Source organism: Alligator mississippiensis, chromosome 11 (genome assembly GCF_030867095.1).
Source record: "Alligator mississippiensis isolate rAllMis1 chromosome 11, rAllMis1, whole genome shotgun sequence".
Taxonomy (NCBI): domain Eukaryota; kingdom Metazoa; phylum Chordata; order Crocodylia; family Alligatoridae; genus Alligator; species Alligator mississippiensis.
The window spans coordinates 23,428,467-23,448,349 of NC_081834.1; the positions used below are offsets into that span (position 1 = coordinate 23,428,467).

Genomic DNA, 19,883 nt, shown 5'->3' on the forward strand with positions numbered 1-19,883 from the left:
TCTTTAACCTATTCTTCTACCATTAAGTGACTGAAATTAAAACAAAATTCCACTGTGACTTTTCCATATAAAAACAAGAAAACAAATACCTATGCAATGAATTACATTCAAATAATATATTTACCATCCTAAAGACTTCCAGAAATATTAATTGGGGGGGGGGAAAGCTTTTTTTTTTTTTTTTTTTTTCCCCACACACACAGTATATGCTTTGTTAGTTACGAAGACTAGATTCATTTACACTGTGTTTTATTTTGGTTACTAGTGAATAGCCTATCAAGAATGGCAGATGAATTTCAAATAAATTGCCTCCTTTCCAGCTCGGGGCTTGGGACGGGGCTGTTGATGCTCGCCCACTGCCTCGTGCCTCTGCCCAGCTCCCACTTTTCCTCAGCTGGCCCCTCTCTTTGCCCTCTCTGCAGTGCCGGGCTCCCAGCACTCTCCTGGGAGGAGCTCAGTAGAAACAGCCCTAGCCCCTTACTTTTTTCCCCAATTCTGGAAGTTAGGATTATCCTGACATGGTCACTAAACAAATGCTAAGGTTTATCAAAGAAATTTCTCTAAAGATACAAATGTTCTCTCTCACATTTTTCAAGTTATTTGCATTTAAAGAGCATTATGGACAGACAGATACAGATAGACTAAGCCCTTTACATATATCTCTAGATTACTGGACACTGGTTGTTATTTTAGAAGATTTCTGCCGCCCCGTTTGCTGATCTTATAACACTTTCATAAGCAAAGCCAAAACTCATAGTTTTCAGCTTCCAAAGGTGAAATGCGAGTACCTGTCTAGTTGTCAGTTATTCTAGAATTGTTATCGCATTTTAAATTCAGCTTACTCTAAAATAATTTGGTGTGTAATTTTCATGTGTAGATGAGCCCTAGAAGTCCAGAGGGTACTTCTGAATATTTATTTCTTTGAGTTCTAACAAGCCTGACTACATCATTTACATGGTATAGTCCTCCTTCCCCACCCAAAATCTCTTCAATCTCCCCCCTCACCTTCCCACTCAATTCTGTAGAGCAGGGACTAAAACTTCTTATGGATTTCTACAATACTTTGCATATTGTGGAGGTCATTCCAATACAAATAATATACATTTTAAGTCACATATTCTCCATGACTTTAAATCAATGAACCAAGTATATTTAATCAAATAATATATATAATGCACTATCAATCAATATACAAAAGATTTTAGTAAACAAAACTCCAATAAAATGCACAAGATGAACTAAAGTGATAACACATACTGCTTTAGGAAACGTAATTTAACTCTATGCTTAAAACATTAAAAATATTTTATCCAATACCTCACTCCCTGAGCAGAACCACCAAAGGAAATATGGGGAAAATCCATTATGCTGATTTCAGTGAATTTAAAAAACAAAAGAACAACAAAAAAAACAACCCACACAGCACAAGATGAAGTAGATGCAATACATTACTAGTAGATGTAGAAGCATTACATTAGTAGAATGCATTCCACCTTGATCTCCCTCTTCCCCCGTCATCAATCTCCTTGCCCTATCTTGGAGATGGTTACCGCCTCCACATGCTGTAAAATCCCTCCTGCTATTCACTTCCAAGCTCTCTATGAGCACTGTCATCCACTCCTGTTGTTTCAACTTCATAACCAGTTAATCTTGAATATCTGTAATCTGTGTTCCACCCTCTACACTTCAGTAAAACTACTTTCTTCAGAAGTAATTAAATTACCACTTCAACCTGAAAATAAAGCAGTAAAACAAAAAACCAAACACAGAGGAGCTGGAGTGCGCAGGACTGACACACTTAGAAACCACTATCAAGTAGAGGAGATTGCGATGGCTGGGCCATGTCAGGAGAATGGGAGGAAATCGTATCCCTAAGAATAATTTGAACAGCAAGATTCAAGATGACTCTTGGAAGCTGAATAGCCCTCTATGGCTGTACCATGACGTGCAAAAATAATACAAAGTTGTTCAACATCAATGTAGAAAACTGGGGATAGTGTGCAGAATCCCATCCAATCTAGAGGGAACATCCAACCCTGGGTGCAGCACAACATGAAGTAATTTTGATCCAGAGGATGGAAGCAAAACAAGGAGGAAGCAGTGTGCTGTAAATCTGGACTCCAACTCAGACAACACATAGATCTATGAAACTTTTAACAAGCCGTGTCACTCTTGAATTGGGCTGGTCAGCCACAAGCAGATTCATCAGGCACCTGATTAGACCTCTTAGGCATACACCATGATCCAGAGGATTTATGGTTGCCTACAACAACCGCTTCAACCGAACAAAGGTTGCCTACACTCTTCTCTATTAATTACCTGCTTGGTACAGTATTCTTTATTTTGTTGGCTGAGAAAATAAAAATAAACAAACAAAAAAATGAACTTATTTATAAAATAAATGTGTTTTGGTGATATGTAGGGACTATATATTACATAGCCAGGTCTCATGAATAGATCATATGCCAATCTAGGAAAGGTTGTACCTAGTAACATAAGGCTCCTACAATTTAAAATGTCTCACAGAGTTAGACTATAACATGGGATTTTTTATTTTTTTTTAAAGTGGTAAGCTAAAACCCTAAAAGGAACTAGAAATAAAATTTCCTTTGAAACTGGTTCTTCCACCAATATTTCATCTGCGGCCTGTCAGCAGTTGCTGTCTCTGACTTTTCCAAGTACAATACAAGAACAGTTATTATGGTAGTTATGGTAGCAATCACTATTATTCACCTCCCCTTTCATACTAGGTTTCTTTTAGGGCTGTTGTCTTTGCCTAATGGTGAAATTTAAGCAAAAATCTTTTGACCGAGTCATGACTGTACAAGTGAAGGTGAAAAGGAACCACCGACTTCCCTTCTGTGCAAATGGGGTAGGGAAGGAAGGGAAAAATCCTTCAATCATGTGTATTGAAAAAGATAATCTGAAATATGAAACCCAGTTCAGACAACATCCTAAACAAGGATGTAACTGTTAAAAAGTTGGGGTGGGAGGGAAGGGAATTCACTCCTGAGAACAGTCATTGCTACATGACATTCCCTTCCCTTATTCTGTTTGAATGGGGCAGTGCAAGACTTCTGCTACTCACTGCAGTCCCCCATCCAAATCCTGCCTCACCACCAAAAACTGGAGAGAAACTGAAGCAGAAAAAAATGGCAAAGGGAACTCTGAGTTCTGAAGATTCTTCAATTATGGCTGTATTTTGAAAATGCATAAGATACAGGCAGCATGCAACAACTGTCTTGCTGCCTTGCTAACCCCCAGAAGTTTTCAAAACAAAACCAAAACAAACAAAACCATAGAAGCAAATGAGGTGAACACCCCCCAAATCCATACACCTCAGTGATGCTGCATCTTCCCAGAAGAATTAAACTTGGGTTTTTGCTGGATTGTTGCACTTTGCTCCCCCGTATCACCAAGCTTTAACCCCACCCCCCTTAATTAGTATTATTACTTATTTTCTGGTGGCAACTAAATATCCAACTGAGACTGGGACACAACTCACAAAAACCTCATACCAGCACAGAGTAATAAACACCCTGGCCACAAAGAGATTATGAAGAAGAAAAAGTTAAGAGGGATGCTAGTCCTCTCCCACTGCCAAATTTCCAGACCCGTAGGGGAGCCCTGTGGGCTAGGTGACCCCTAGCTCTGTGGGTCAGACTTGGCCCATGAGCCAGAGGTTGAGCAACTCTGCACTAAACAATTGCTTTCTACTGTAAACTTTTTGTTTTCCAATGCAAGTAATGAATTCTACATTCTTCATCACAAAACAGCACATATTCAGTTTTTCCACTTACACTATCTGAACAGCAATTAAAAAATGAGAGCATAACAGAGGCAAAACATACCTATGCTAGCTTTATGGTTAGCATATGGCTAGTATGGCCAATGATAAGGGCTAAGCACAGACTTTCAAAAAACCTGAGTCTGAATTGATTCAAACTTTGCAGGTTAGTCTAACTTGCGCAGATTGAACTGACAAGCAAGTGAACAGACATTCACTTTTGATTCTGGAAGTGCAGCAACATGCCTGCAGCAGCCCAGACTAGAAGCCAGGGGAGTGCTAGAGCGAGCTCTCCCTTCCCTTTGCAAGAGGCCAGAAGGCTGGAGGGAAGTTGAGCTGATGGGCAGGCATGGCCAGACCCTGGCAGGGCAATGAGTATGATTGGGGAAGGGTTTAAACCCCCACCCTAGTTTCCAGGGACCCTAGCTGGATTGTGCCTGGAAGGGGAAGGCAGAAGCAGCTGTTCTTAGGTTTTTCCACCAGCAGTGGAGGGCCTGGCCAGACGCCAGCCTGGACAGCACCTCAGGCAAAGGTTTGGGGGCGGAGGGGGAATTAAACCGCCCTGCCTCCCATCTCCCACTGGCACAGGACCCCAGCTGGGGTCTGCCTGACTTTTCCCCCCTGCTCATGGCTTGAGTGGCAGGGAGCATGGCCAGCTAGCTGTCTGGCCACACTTTCTGCCGCTCGAGCGGTAAGCAGGGGGGAAAAGCTGGGCAAACTCCAGCTGGGGTCCTGTGCCAGTGGGAGTGCTGTCCCACCCCCCCCTCCCTCTCCACTCGAGTGGGGAAAAGCTAAGGCAGACTGGGCTGTGTTTGCAGCTGGGATTCCCACCCCCACCCTCTTGTCAGCCAGCCAGCCCTCACTGCTCTGGTTAGAGAGAAGAGGGGGGTGCCAACCCTGCTCTGCTCAAGCAGACAGCACAGCCCAGCCAAGGGCTACAAAGCTTCCTGGGATGCTGAGGGATTTACCTTGAACCTTTTTGGCTGGTTAGCTGGATGGGCAATGTCTGGCCCATCCACAGGCTGGATCTGGCTGGTGGATTTAATCCTGTACTTGTGGTCAGGGTAAGGAGGTGGTGGGGGAAGAGGGCATACTGGCCACAATCCAGCCACAGAGGAGAAGGGGGCTTGGCCAAGCCCCAGCCTGGCCCTGCAAGGGAAGGGGGCATTGCTCAGCCCCAATCCACCTGCTGGAAGGGGATGGGTGGAGAAGGGTGGGAAGGGGGCATAGCATGTGGGGTGTAGGGTTTGGAAATTTGGCAGGGTGGCTGTATTAATTGCTGCTTCTCCTCTGCCAAATTTCCTGACCTGTGGGGAGTCCCACAGGCCAGATGTGATGGATCCACAAGCCTCAGGTTGAGCACTCCTGAAGCAGTCAGTTACCAACAACTGAGTTACCATGACTATCAGGCCCTTTTTATTTTCTGCATTTTCCCCATATGATGCAAGTTCTAAATATGAAGACTTAACATTGCATTAATGCAGCATTAACCTATACAAGCTGTCATTCTAGACCAAATGATCCAAAATATAATACATTTAATGGTACAGTTAAATAGTTCAAATATAAACTGGTATGGAAACTAGCTCTATTTTTACAATTACTGCAGATGTAAATCCAGAATCACTGAAGCATGCATGCCTTTAATTAATGCTGCTTTGTTACAAAATATTGTTTTATCCTAATTTGGAATGAAAACAATATTTTGAAAGTTTTCCTAGAGCAAAAATGAAAACCCAGATACAGAAAAATAAGGAAATGTTAAGAACATGTTGACACAGAAGTCTTAGCCTTTATGGACTCAGAGTAGGAAATGGCTTAGTGACCATTTTGAATCAAATCTTCATTGCATCATTCAGGGCTCATTTAGGGAGACAGAAAGGTTAAAGTGTCTATAAAAAATAATCTCACAAAAACTTTAAATTAACAATGGAGTAAGATGGCAGTAAACTAGAAAAAATGGGTGATCCTTTTGATGCAACCCAAGACACTGATTTTCAATTTCTGTGAAACTGAATTTTTCAGAAACTCCCTCCCCTCCGCAACTGTCAAAGCCTTTTCAATCAATTCTATTTACAGTGGCGATTTCAATCATAATTGGAACACAGACTAGATTTTCTCCAGTTTTGTTATGTTAAGTGTTTTACTCCTCAAAGCTTTTACTTGTCTCTTCCAATTTCATACGTAGTTATCACTGAGAAACTTCTCTAAAAGCAGCTCATTTGTTTACTATTATGATGCCTTCATCAGTTTTAGGCTCTTTTGGCGCTATATCTTAGATACCTTTTTAAATAAAATTGTAGAAACTGCTGATATTAAAATGCAGGCCAATATTCATTGCCACTAAATCTGCTAGAACAGATGATTTAAATGTTATTATTTTAACCAAATCAAAGTTTGATCATTAGTTATTTTTAATACCAACAAATTCTACATATAAATTTAGTATAACTATACATTGTTTACTGTGTATACCTGATACCTTAGAGAGAGTTTTTCCAATTTCATCTAAAAATCTAATTTTCAGGCAGTAGAAGTAAAATTGAGTGTGCACATGTAAAAAAAAAAATTCTACATAGCTGCATTTTTACATGCTTAATTGCCTAAGGTCCATGAAGATTTCATATTTCAAAGAGAGAACAAAGGTGACCGTGTAATTATGAATGTAATTTCAAGGAGTAGTATACTAGACTATATTTTGGGAACTTAGCTTTAAATGTAAACATTTGGAAAAAAAATTCAGCACGTTTCTTGAACAAGAATACTTTCTTTCTACCTCATAAAAAGATATTTACATCCTTATCTTTCAAAGGTTGAAAGGCATTAACTCAGAGTTCTTACTTTAGGATGAAGTGAATATTAAATGCTATTATTGAAGTGGAAGTGCATTATTTTATTGATTAAGACCTGGGAGTGGGAGCTGGATCTGGTGCCCAATGTGGCTTGTTTGGGACCCATGCTGCATGCAGCCTCCACACTGGGCCAACTGAAGCAAGCACTGTATGCAGGCTGCATCCTGATCTGGTCAGAATAGGCACACATATGGTACAATCCCAGATCTGTCTCAGTGAGTGCTGAATCTGACATATGGAAGGGAGTGGTGGGAGCGAGGAAGGCAAATCTGTGGGCTGGACTGAGCCCATGAAGCCAGCCCTGTACCATTCATCCAACCTGATGTATTAAATATATCCCTGATATATTAAATATATCACTATGCAAAGAAAGAGTACAGCCATTTTCACTACTTTTTTTTTTTAGCAACAGTAGTTGAGTGTCAGAAGCAAAGAAACTGCTAACAGGAAAGTGCTGGACAAGAAAGTTCTTTTAACGTATGTTGTAGGAGGTGACAGCCATGACAAAACAAATGATGCTATTCCATTTTTAAAGAAAATTGCAGATTTTAGGAGGTGGAGCTTTATTCTGTAGTACATTTTAAAATTAGGTCAATGAACAAAAAGTTCTCTCTCTAAAGTTCATTTGTACTTAAGTTGAAAACAATTACTTTGGGCCTTGCATGTACTCAAGTCTCCTCAGTTAGGACTAAATCAGACTCTAAAATTAAGGGCAGGATAGCGATTTCTAAGATTCCATACATGTGTTTATGTATTTAAGGGTAAGGATCTAAGATAATACACTTCATTCAGCCAAAATTCCTGATTTCAGGCAGTGGAGGATTGAGTCATATGGGTCAAATCCTTAGAGCACTCCATTCACTGGCATTTATGTAAGGATACATCTAAAAATGCCTGTGTTGGCATAATGATGCAAGTGAGGGGTATAGGCTGGGGTTCCTCCCAATATTTTCATACCAACAGAAGCACCAGTATAGACAGTTCTAATAGCAAAAAGCATTTTTGATGGTCTAGTTTATACTGTTAGATGAATGAGTATAAGCTATACTGGCAAAACTATTCTTTTGACATAAAAAGCTAACTCTGTGATCTGTAGATGTTTGGGTCGGAAAGGACCTCAGCAGATCATCGAGTCTAACTCCCACAGCATAAAAGCGTTAGGAGGGCTTGTCTCCAAAGCTCATCTAGTCTAGTGTATAACACGTGCAACTGTGCAGGGGAAATAACTATGACAGATGGCTTCTGTCAGCACCACTACTCCTACCATTATGAGAAAAATTAGGAATAGTCAGAGCTTTGTAGTAGCAGTTACACCACTCCCACCCCACTCCTATCAGCTCCAAGCACTCCTCCAAGATAGTATAGAAAGAACCCCCAGCATGGACTCAGTTCTACCCCCACCCTTTATGCTGTGAAACCACCAGTTCAGTCACTTCCAGGGATCTTTGAGAAAAGGAAGGAAATGCCCCAAGATTTTCTACCATCTAAAATTACACTTTCTATCAACTGTTTTTAGCAGTGTCTTTTAATAGTAATAAAGTAATTCTATTTTAAGTAGGAATTATACTGGCATTTCAATGGATTTAAGTCTAAAATAAATACTTCAGTTATATTTTGAGTTATAAATAAGTGGTTTATTTTCCCCCAGGAAAAACTCTCATTGTGAATATAAAAACTCTCAAGACCAGATTTCAAGAAAACCAAATTTTGTAGTAGTCTTGTTTTGTGGCACAAGGGAGGGTGATGATTACAGACCCACTACAGACCTGACACCCTGATCAAAAAGGGAAAGGGACTATCACAAATATCCCAGGTAAGTCTGTACATTATGTGCTATAGGGAGAAACTTGTTTTCCCATAGATTAAGATTATATGGCTTCATGCCTTACAAACAGAAACTCAGTGTAATATTCTCATTGAGCAGACTTTTAAAATCCAAACTATATTTTTTAAACTATTTTTGGGGAGCAAGTCTTAAAATTAGGAAAGTCACACCCAACCTTTCCTCTCATACATCAGTTAGCCCTCTTCCTGCACTTACCCATGGCACCTGAATCATGACAGAGGTGTTTTCATCATGACAGCTTCCCTACTAAACAGGAACTAGCATCACCTTCAGCTCATTATCACCCTCCCTGAATTTACTTGTGCCACCTAAGCCAGAAGCATAATTGAAACATTTTCAGAATGACAGGTTCCCTACTAAACAGGACCAGCCTGTAACTTTGTGTCTCCTCTCTAACTCTTATTGCCCATTTTAAACTTCAAGACTTTAACAAATCAGCCTCCAAACTGCATCACCCCCCCAACTGATGACAATTTTCCAGAGCAGATATAAAATAAAAGGTTCTCTGTTACAGTGTACTACTAAACACAGAATACAATTAGACATGTCCTTTTCTTAAAGGCCCTCTCACTTCTTGATCTGGTATCTCTACAGTTCCCCACTTTAGTTAAAATTCTCTCTCAGGAACCTCCTTTGGAGGTGGGTTTTTTTTGTTGTAAAAGGCATATGTTAATTTTGAATCCAGTTTTAAGAACCTTCTTCAGGTCAAGGTATCCTGACTGCTGAAACCCAAGGATGCTTGCTCAACAGCATTTAGAAGGATCAGCCTGTTACGTAAAGCTTACAACTACTTCCTTCTTAAAGAAAGAACCTCATCTCAGGTGCATTTGGCAACTGAAAGAAGAGCCCGAATAAACAAGCCATCAACTTCCTGCAAATCCTTATCTTTACCCACTCTCCCAACAGCCCAATGGCAAAAACCTTCAGTAACATCCCCAGTGTGGAAGCTGGCCAGATTTCTAGTAAGGCTAAAGTAGTTCTTCCCACACTGATCATTTGAAAGAGACACAAAGGGACCTTATATCTTAATCCAGTATTAGGATGAGACTCATAAGCAACACATGTGTCTGTCTCTCTCATTCCCCTCACCTTGCCACTGAAAGAAAAGAGGGGAGAAAGGAAAAGACACAAAAGAGTAGCCTTCAGCCTAATAGCTCGCATCCTTTCCCTTGGTGATATGTTTTACTGGTTGATTGACATCCTCCTTTAAATTAGGATGTTATCAGGGGAAATCAGTACTTGAAAATGCAGGTGTTTTACAGAACAAGTAAAAACAATCAATCATGACATGGTCCCCACCTAGAGCACTTTCTGTCTAATTTTAGGGGACTAACCAGTGAAAAACAGGAGAATAAAATAAAGGAAAACTAGAATTAGATAATAAAACAGCTGACATGGATTTGTCAAGAACAAGTGATATTAAGCCAATCCACTTTCTTATTCAACAGGGTAACTAGCAGGCCACAGAAGCGCACACGACAATGCCTGTCAAATTCCAATGAATCTGTGGATTTCACTAAATACCTTGTCACAAAGACACAAAAAAAGGAAAGGAAAAGGATAACTATCATAATAGATGGGGGCAGAAAGAGCAAGCAGCAGCACTACTGAAAAAGGGTTTGGTGGATCAAAAAGTAAGTATGACTCAATGATGTGACTATTCTATTAAAAAAAAAAACCAAGGCGGTGGCAAAGGTTATTCTGGGACATATTAACATAAACCATATGGACAACAAGGGATGTAATTATTCCTTTGAACTCAGCACTAGTGATGCCTCAATGAAAGTACTATGTCCACTCTTGGCACCAGGCTTTGAGATTTGAGAATACTGTACAACATAAAATTGCCGGGAAAGAGAGTATAGATAAGCTGCCATCACTGCTTTTACCTGTCACATCGGTGAGAGTGCATGGCATAATTAAGGAACCAACTGCCTGTTTATATTAAAAAAACTCCCACTTGTGTAGCTGCACTGAAGTTTGGGAGAAAAAATTTCTAGTGAAGACACAGCAGAAGGGATCACGTTGTCACTCAGGTGAGACTATATCAGTGATTCTCAACCAGGATGCCATGGCACCTATGGAAGCCCGAGATCTTTTCAAGGGTGCCACAGGATGCCATGCAATTTTAGCACTGTTAGGTGTGGCAACATGATTCACAAGATAAACCCAGAGATTTCAAGTAGAAATTCATAGTGTTAAAAACATTATGACCTGTTAAGGTCTGTGTTCTTTACAACTGAAGAACTGCACTATTACTTTTCTGTTGTCCAAGAGCTGACATTTTCCGAGGGGTTTTGAGTCTATTGAGGATTGCTTTGAATTCAAAAAGGTTGAGAAGCACTGGACTACATCCTTTCCTTGTATTTCTAAGCATACTATTCATCTCATTCTAGCTCTCCATGTTGCTCCACTACCTTGCTCTGCAAGCATCATGAAGCCCTACACTTAGTTCTATCCTCACTGTTCTCAAAACAAATATTATTAGGATGCAGACAATAAACGAACTTTCCTCACTATAAAAGCACAGAATCAAATTCTTTATTTCATGGAAACCTTCTTCCTTGTCTTCTCTCAGTTTTTCTTCTGCCCTAATACCTCTTTCCCTATCAGGGTCCTATGGAAAAACCAGAGAATATGGCATCAGTTAGCTGTCTCATCAGTTAGCTGTCTCATTATTGTCTGCCCTCATTCTCAGCTGGTAACACTTGGAAAGGTTTATTAATCGAGCAGTGTGATAAAGACAAGACAGACAAATGAATCTCCCTCCTTTCTCTAGTCCATATATTTGCATATTGCAATCCTATTGGGTGAAGTGTAAGCTTTATGTCAACTGAAAATGCAAATGTTTGATTTAATCAGTTTGTAATGGTATAGACAAAAATCCAGCTCAAATGGTCAGCTAGTCATTCAATGCAGAGGTGCAGAAGTACAATGGTCTATGCACACAGAATCAACTATATAAAATAGTGATTGCCTAGATCAGAATTTAGTTTCCAGAAGCTGAAATGAATTAAAAACTGAAATTATCAAAATCAAGTCAATATACCCTGGCCATTTAAGTTTTTTTCTTTATGGATTTAGTACTTTGTATTCATCTGGAGTTTTCAATATGTCATTGCTATGGCACCTGTCAAAATTTAGGCTGTGGCAAATTGAAATTTCTGCCTATTTTGTGTCCTTTGCTATTAAATTTGCGACAAATGATAGCAGGTGACTGTACACTTGACTGCTTGCTATCCTGTGGTGCAGCTGCTATGCAGAAGGCAGCACATGTAAACATAGCATGACTGTGCCTCCAAAAGAGTGCCTACGTGCTGCATATGGCATTTAGGCAGCACTTTCACTACCCCCCTTTGTACATGCTATTGCTCAAACACATTAGTGCACAGTTAAACTAGCATTTATTTACTAAACTAACTGGTAACAGTCTAATTGTAGTCTGAACAGCCACAGTGGTCTTTAAAAATAAGAAAACAACACCTTCACATTGAGAGTCTTTAGACAAGTTAATAATAGCAGAAGGTGCTGTGACATGACTGTTTTTAAGATAATCAGTAAACCAGAGATTATCAAGTGTAGTCTTAATATGCTAAATGCTGATTTCCAGGGAGGGAAAGAACCTTATAGGTTTTTTATTTGTCTACACACCCACTCATTTCCATAAAATGCTGGTTAAGAGGCTCATCATTCCGCAGTCATCTATGAACATGAAATAGATAGCTAGGTTTTCCTATTTGCTAGGGGTTACGAAAAGCATAGACAAAGGTCAAAAAGAGCTTTTTGGACTGCTAGAGCAGAGTACCTTAAAGCTGCAAATATTGACTCTGATTTTATCTATTTTTTAGTTCAACTTGGCAGTAGGCAGCTCTCAAACACATTGCCTCTTTATATTTAAGATCACATCAATATGCAAACAGACTGTTCTGTAGTAGGCAACTTTAAGAAAAAATAATGTTCTTTTGTTTCTTACTAGCACTAATCTGTTTCTTAAGAAGCACCAAAAAAACCCTGTGTACCGCTGATCTAGCTGTGCTACATATGTTCAACAGATATTCACAGAATAGAGGATGTCAGTCACAGTTTGTGAAAAAACAGCAACACACATTCATTCCAGGTCCATATCAGAAAGTGTAATAACAAGCTTAATTAAAAGTACTTAGTGCACATGTATATTAGTATTTTAAGACCTTAATAGCTAGACTATTTAAAAAGGTTTCTCACACAAAAATAAGTTCATATTGCAGGCTAATGAAAACAACAATAAATAAATACCGCAGAATAAACATCGCTATCAAAGTAAAAGGACCCGGGAAAACACTTGAAGGAACTTGCACACGTGCGTCTTTAAATTCCTTAAAAATGACAAATGATGTAGTTTCTCTCTCAGGCTTCCTGGTTACAGCAAGGTACATTTTGACAGCAATAAACGCCGGCTAAGCTAAATATATGATCCAAAACAGCAGCCACGACACACTTTCAACTCTAGGGGCATCAGCAGCTGCTGCTATATTGAGTTCAAGAGCTAGAGACAGAAACATGTACACCTCAGCCCACCTTAATTTGCTCATCGATTTGCGATTTCATAGAAAGAAAGTCGATATAAAAACGACTGTGAAACAGCATATTCCAGCCTGCCGCTTATTACACAACTGCTTTGAAATTTAGAAAAACCCTCGTGGACTTGTTTTTATTTTATTGAAAGCGAGTTCTTTAAAAGTTCTCGATGTTTTCAGATGCGCTTGCGGGCAGCACCGGGCTGCGCTCACGCACCTCGGACTTCTGCGGCAACTGCCTGCCGGGCCCGCAACGCGCGACGGCAACCGCGGCCCGCAGCCCCCGGCCCCGGGGGACTTCCCAGGGCAAAAAGAAGTTCACCCACAGGAGTGTCGGGCACAGGCAGCGACGTTTCCCTCCCCCACCGATGCAAACGCTGCGGATCCTGGATCCAGCGGAGGCACCCTCCCCCCGCAGCCCTCCTTTCCTCGGCCGAGCCCCGCGCCGAGTCGGGACGACACAGGCACGACCGCTGTTTACACGCCAGGCGGCTTCTAAAATTAGCAACAAAGCGTCTCCCCGCCGAGCCGAGCCGAGCCGAGCCTTTACCTCGTTCCGGCTTCATGGTGGCTGCCAGCCGGCTTCTCCGCCGACCCGTGGGCGAGTTTCCGTGCTCCTGCGGGGCTGCCTCCAGCGAGGCGGGTCGGAGTTGCGTTGTTTTGTCGCGTAGAAAGAGTCCGTCAAGCCCCCGCCGGGGCTCCCCGAGGCGGCCGGGCAGCGCAGCGCAGCTGGCGGCCAGGCCTCCCGCCGGCGCTCACGGGACAGCTCCGGGACGTGCCCGCGCGTCCGTCCCCGGCCCGGCGCCAGAGCAGGGGCCGGAGCCGGAGCCGGGGCAGGGCTATTTATAACCTGCCGGGGCAAATCCCACAACAACAAAGCCCAGGCTCAGCCCCGACGGCCGGAGCCTCTGAGTCAGCAGCGCCCCAGGCTCGGCCGGCCCCGGCCCGGGGAGCCCGCCCCTCGCCCCGGCTCCGGCTCCGGCTCCTGCCCCGCGCGCAGCCTCATCCCCGCGCCCCCTGCGCCGCCAGGCCCGGTCAGCAGCGGGGCCCTGCGGCCTCACGCCCCGCCCGCCCGCCCCTCGCGCACCTGCCCGGCCCCGCGCATCCCCGCGGCGCTGTCACGGGCTCGGCCCCGCCCCCCGGCGTCCAGCGACCGCCTCACGCTCACGCTCAAGCCCGCCGCCGCGCCATGACCCGCTCCTGCCCCCCGCCTGCAGCCGAGCGGGTCCCGCCCGGCCCGGCTCGGCCCGCAACTTCGCCGCCGGCGCAGGGACCAGGCAGCGTTAGGACCCCCGGGCGGCCCTGCTCGCCTGTCAAAACACGGCCGCGCTCACGTGGCCCGACAGCAGCCAATCCCCGGCCGGGGAGGAACTCGGTTGCCGCAGCAACGAGCCCAAGTCCAACTCGGGCCTGGGCCCGCGGGCAGCCGGTCAGTGGCGGCCCCCGTGCAGTGAAGCCCCGGCGGGGAGCAGCAGGGGCGGTTCAGCCTTCCCAGCCCGCACGGAGCCGGCCCGGGTCCAGAGCGGGGCCCCAAGGGCTGAGATGTGCGCGGACTCCACCGGGCCAGCCCTGCATGGCGACCTCATAGATTGCATAGACACGCGGGCTGGAAGAGACCTGGTGAGACCATGGGGTCCGGCCCCCTGCCCAAGGGGCAGGAAGTCAGCTGGGGTCAAAGGATCCCAGCAAGATAAACTAGGGCATCTCCTGGCTGTGAGACACCTCCAAAAGCTCAGTCTTGCATGGACCCCCCCCAAAGGACACAGCACCTCTTCTCCCCGCCAAGGCACCCCTTTCTTTGACCAGGCTTCGTGTCGCAATTTCTCCTACCTCAAGCAAGCAATGGCTGCTACGTCCTGCTCAGCCGTCTCTTCAATCCAGGGTTTTATAGACAACATCTGCAAATAAACCTTCGCCGTGCCAGGATTCACGTAGACCAGCGGTTCCCAAAATTGGACACCACCAATTTAAAAGATACCCCCTTAAGTACCACCAGCAATTTTTTGTCATGTAATTATAATCAATCTGTTAATGTGTACCCCTAACAGGTTGTCTGCGCACCACTGGTGGTGCACGTGCCATGGACTGGGAACTGCTGATGTAGACAGTCTTCTCCTCCACCTGTAACACATGCAGTCAGGCTCCACCTGCTATGGCAAAGAGCCTTGCCCCTCCTAATGTGGTCCAACAGCGTCTATTCTTCAGGTTCAACACCAGTTTTTCCAGAACTTGCATCACATGTATAACAAATTATTCTAAGCTGCTCTGCTTATAGTGTCCTGTCCACTCTTCCTATGGTCTTCCTTACGGCTCAGCTGCCAAAAGACTGCAGCATAATGTAAGATACTTAAAGTCTCAGGGCAACATTATCCTGTATTCTTCACTTCACTTTGCTTCTGGCATATATATATTTCACATAAATTGTACCCATTTCCTTCTCCAGGAATATTGAAAAATACACATCTATATTTTGTGAAAACATTTCAGGGAGAAAACTGGCCAGCAATCTTCCCTGCCACATTGCGCTCACTGCCAGGAATGCATAAGCAAGTGAGAGGGTGTCACAAGCAGTGCTTTGATATTTAGATTCATAAATGAGTAAGTGTCACGCTCATGCTGCTATGCCCTAGACTGGCTTTGTAATTATAGATCTCAAAGCTCTCCACCGGATGCAGTGTAATTGCAAAGATGACAATCCTGAAATACAAAAGGAGGAATTTGACTGAGCAACAAGGGCTGCAGATGTACAATATATGAATATGATTGAGACATATCTGAATCTCTCCTACTGGTGACAGCCATCTCAATGAAAAATGACATCCTTTGTGTCACACACAACTGAATCCTCTATATGGTATTGCAAACTGGTCTAGAGTCTGTTATAATATTAGCTTTATAACTAAAATAAAATCTTTGCTATCTATTGTTAAGAAAATTACGTTGTAACTACTAACCTTCATTTAATGACTGACTAAAGATGAATTAAAACTTTTAATTACTCCTTTTACAACAAACAGACCAGAGCCACAGAGCTCTCACTTATACCCAAACTTTCCTCAAACATCAAAATGTTCAAAACTTGGGATTCATTTGAGTTCATTCCTTTTTTGTTTTTGTTTTTTTTAGCAAGAGATGCTATTTTTTGGAAAGACTGACACTATTAGCAGGTGGCTCACAGGACTTTATGCTGATATTTATTGAATTGACACTCCTAATTTTTCCTTGACTAACAGGCCACAGCCTGACTGCTTGCTATTCAGTTCAGGTAGAAGGTAAAGTACAGTGACACCTCAAGTACATTCACTTCAGCTATCCCTGCTTTAGAAGGGAATGGGAGCTGTGGGTACTTAACGCATCGGGACCTTTGAGACCTGGCGGCGAGGTCCTTATGAACACATACCCTTAAACTGAAGCAGAAAAAGGAGGGGTACTGTCTCCACTCTCTCTTCCTTACTAGTAACTAAGTATTTCAGTAATCTTCCAACAAAGCTTGATGAGGCATCTTCCAACAAAGCTTGATGAGGCATACCATAATTGTTGCAATAGCTAAGCACAATGAAAAGACCTATTTTTATATGTGATGTCAACACAAATGGTCCAGCTTTTTCATAGGAAGAATACTTTACTTACCAAGAATTAACAGCATATGTAACACAAATGCTATATCTTCCTCTCTCACCACTGATATAGTCCTCTGCATTTTTCAGTTGAATAAAATTACCTCTTTAGGCTTAGACTAAGGTCTGCTTTCTCCTAGAAGTGTTTTATCGCTGTGGCCTGAAGACAAGAAGAAAGGAATTGGCTAAAACAATGTGGAAGGAGAGGACAGAAATAGGAACTCTGGGCAAGAAAGGCAGAAAAAAAGGAGACAGAAAGATAGAAGAAAGTGGGCTGAGGACAAAGGGAAAAAGACATGTTCAGAACAATAACAGAGTGAAGAAAAGAGCATGGGACCTGGGGGAAAGGCAAAAGGTGGAGAAATGTGTGGAGACCAAAAATAAGAAATATTAGAGGGTTAAAAACAAGGGAGCCAAATGCAGGAGAGCAAAAATTGGAGGAAATTCAGTCAACCAGCATCAGTTTCCACTTTCTGTCACAGACAATAATTGCTAAAGAGTCAAAAGGCTGGGAAACCTAACCAAATGTTGTCATAAAAAAAGGAAGAGGGGAAGGAGAAAGTTCACTCATCTTGCAGGGGCTGGATGTGTTCAGGAAGCATATTACTCAGGTATGGTAGGAGAAAAGGAGAAAGGCAAAATTAATATGACACATAGTAGGGATATAAAACGTGGGCTTGAAATGGAACAGGAAAGTTACAATGATTTTGAGGGTGTACGAGCAGGGTGTTCTTACTATAATATTAAGATAGTAAATCAGCAGCTATGGTACCATAACCCGTAAAATTTGTACAAGCAAATACCAAATGATGATCCCTGTACGAATACACAAAGAGAAAGACAGACAGACAGACAGAAGGTGGAAAACTCCATGGCACAAATTGGTTTAAGTACGAGAATGCCAATACATATTAATTATTTGGGGCTTTTGTTAGTACAAAAATATTAATTACATTTGGTTTTGATTTGAGAAATTATATCCCATTAAAAAATTCAAATGCAAACTTTCATGCAAGAGTGCCAAATCTCACAAAGCCATGTGGAAGTACTAGGGGAATTTTAGCTAATCTAACACTGTCAAATAGAAGTATTATAAAAAAACAGGCAAAGAAAGTGTCCTTGGGGTGAATGCACAGCCATATTAATTCACAGAACTCTTGCAGTTTATGCCATGAGCACAGTTCCTGGAGTGAAATATGTGTTAAAATGTACCCCAGTGATGTTTCTTATTCCATAATTGTCAGGGCACATTCAGGCACATGATGTCTAATGTTGCAAACCAAGATTCCTATGGTTTCTGAAGACAGTTAATGCCTGTTAAGTGACGTGGCACTACTGCTTTGTCATAGCTGCTACTGTGCTGTAAGAGTACCATCTGGTACTCAAATATCACAGCAATGGGTACAGTATGACAATCTACATAGAAGAGAAAAGGAAAAACAGTTTCACTGAAATAAAATAGAGTTTTCTAGCACACCATAATAAACTGCTGTAATATTATCATCATTGTCAATGATCAGTTTTAGAAGGAGCATGAAGCAAGAGTGAGAAAATGTGTTTGTAGAAACCTATGAGTTAATTAGAATTCAGGAGCTAGCTGTTAATCAGACCAGGGAAGTTACAAACCATTGCAATTAAAGCAGCAACGTGTTCTGATTCTGTGTGGGTTGCAGGGGCTTACAGCCACAGTTTTTTTAAATTTCCCAATATCTGTAAATGGCAAACAAATCTAGTTTAATGGAAGAGCATTGTTTCTGTCATGAGCCTCTAAAAAATGGTACAAACAATTATCTATAATCATAATAATAAAAATAAGTTAAAAAACAGACTTAATTTCTTCTCTCTACAATACTCTTCTCAAAGACGGCAATGAAGCAGGGAACAAGCCTAAAGGAAAATGCACAAGTCAATCAGCCCAAGGCCCATTCCACAGAGAGTGGTGGTGGGTCACACATGGAGGTCAACTGAGCAAACTTCATGCTTTCTCGGTTTGAATGAGTACCCACATCCAGTCCTAGAACACACAGCATTATCTATCAATACTCAGTCTTTAAATCAGAAGTTACATGCTATTTACATATCATATTAACCAATAATTTCAGGGCAGCAAACAACTTTTTTTTTGCTAAATTCCACTTGTCTTCTACCCAAAAAAGTCAGTTTTAGAACTATTTTTTAAATAGAATGTCCATTTATTTTTGAAATAGAAAACCCAGGAAATTTTAAGAAACAACATGATTTTGTGGAATATTTTAGTTTCTTCAAAGTGTCCTTTCTGTCTTCACCTTTAGACAAATGTTTTTTATTTGAAAAAATTCAGCCATCTCTAGGAAGTTGGCATCATATATGTGCACATTTCACTTAAATTACAAACGATACCTTAGTTCACTAGGTAGGCAGGCAGACTAGACAAGCACTGGTAAAGAATTACTGAGAAAGGGGATATAGTAGAACACAGTTTCCTAGAAAGGTAAGGGATAATTGTTAGCAGAATACCTTATTAGAAAATCTTACAGTTCAGCATCTCTAGCTTGCCAATAGGTTTTTGGTTTGTTTCTACATTATGAAGGTTGATTGCGATATTTTTTAAATTCTGGATATATTTATTCTGAACAGAGATGTCCCAGATGATTCTAAGGAACTTAGCTTAGAACCTCCTATATATATGCCTCAGTCATGGTCTAATATTGCTCCCAATTAAGTCAATACGAGCATTGGTATTGTGAGCAGTCCTTACAGGGCTTCCCTATTAAAAATTATCAATAGGACTATTGCCATGAATAAAAGCTAAAAAATAGGTCCCTTTACTGATAAGGCAAATCTGGTTGTTACACCACAAAAGGCGGAGCACATGAAGGTTATCGGACTAAACATCACTTGATTTTGAAAATGATAACACAAAATGGGTCAGGCCCTGGCCCTTGATAGTGTTATTCCAGTAGTACAAAGGGGATGTAGAAATGCCCTGAAATTATTAGGTTAACATCTTTGAATGGTTTAAGAATGATGCAAGTAGAATTATAACACTTGCTCCACCCCACCTGTCTTGAGGCAAAGTTCTGTGGCCAGTAGCATGGCCGGAGGATCTCTAATGCTCCCCAGCCAGTGCAGAAGTCCACAGGAGCTGGCCTAGCCAGTATAATTTAGAACAGCCCGGAGACTTTGATTAGATCATGCTGGAGGCCAAAGGAGTGTGGAAAGTGGAAAAATAGTTTAGATAAACTT

The 19,883-nt window shown here is 42.1% G+C and overlaps 1 protein-coding gene across 1 annotated transcript in view; it reads right to left on the reverse strand.

Moving 5' to 3' along the window:
* Window positions 1–14,051, reverse strand: part of ATOSA (atos homolog A) — a 77,271-nt gene extending 63,220 nt beyond the window's left edge. Inside the window, exon 1 of the mRNA XM_006270152.4 lies at window positions 13,592–14,051. Within this exon, the coding sequence (XP_006270214.1) occupies window positions 13,592–13,607 (16 nt within the window). The 5' untranslated portion in view covers window positions 13,608–14,051. The remainder of the gene's footprint in view (window positions 1–13,591) is intronic.
* Window positions 14,052–19,883: the final 5,832 nt, after the last annotated feature.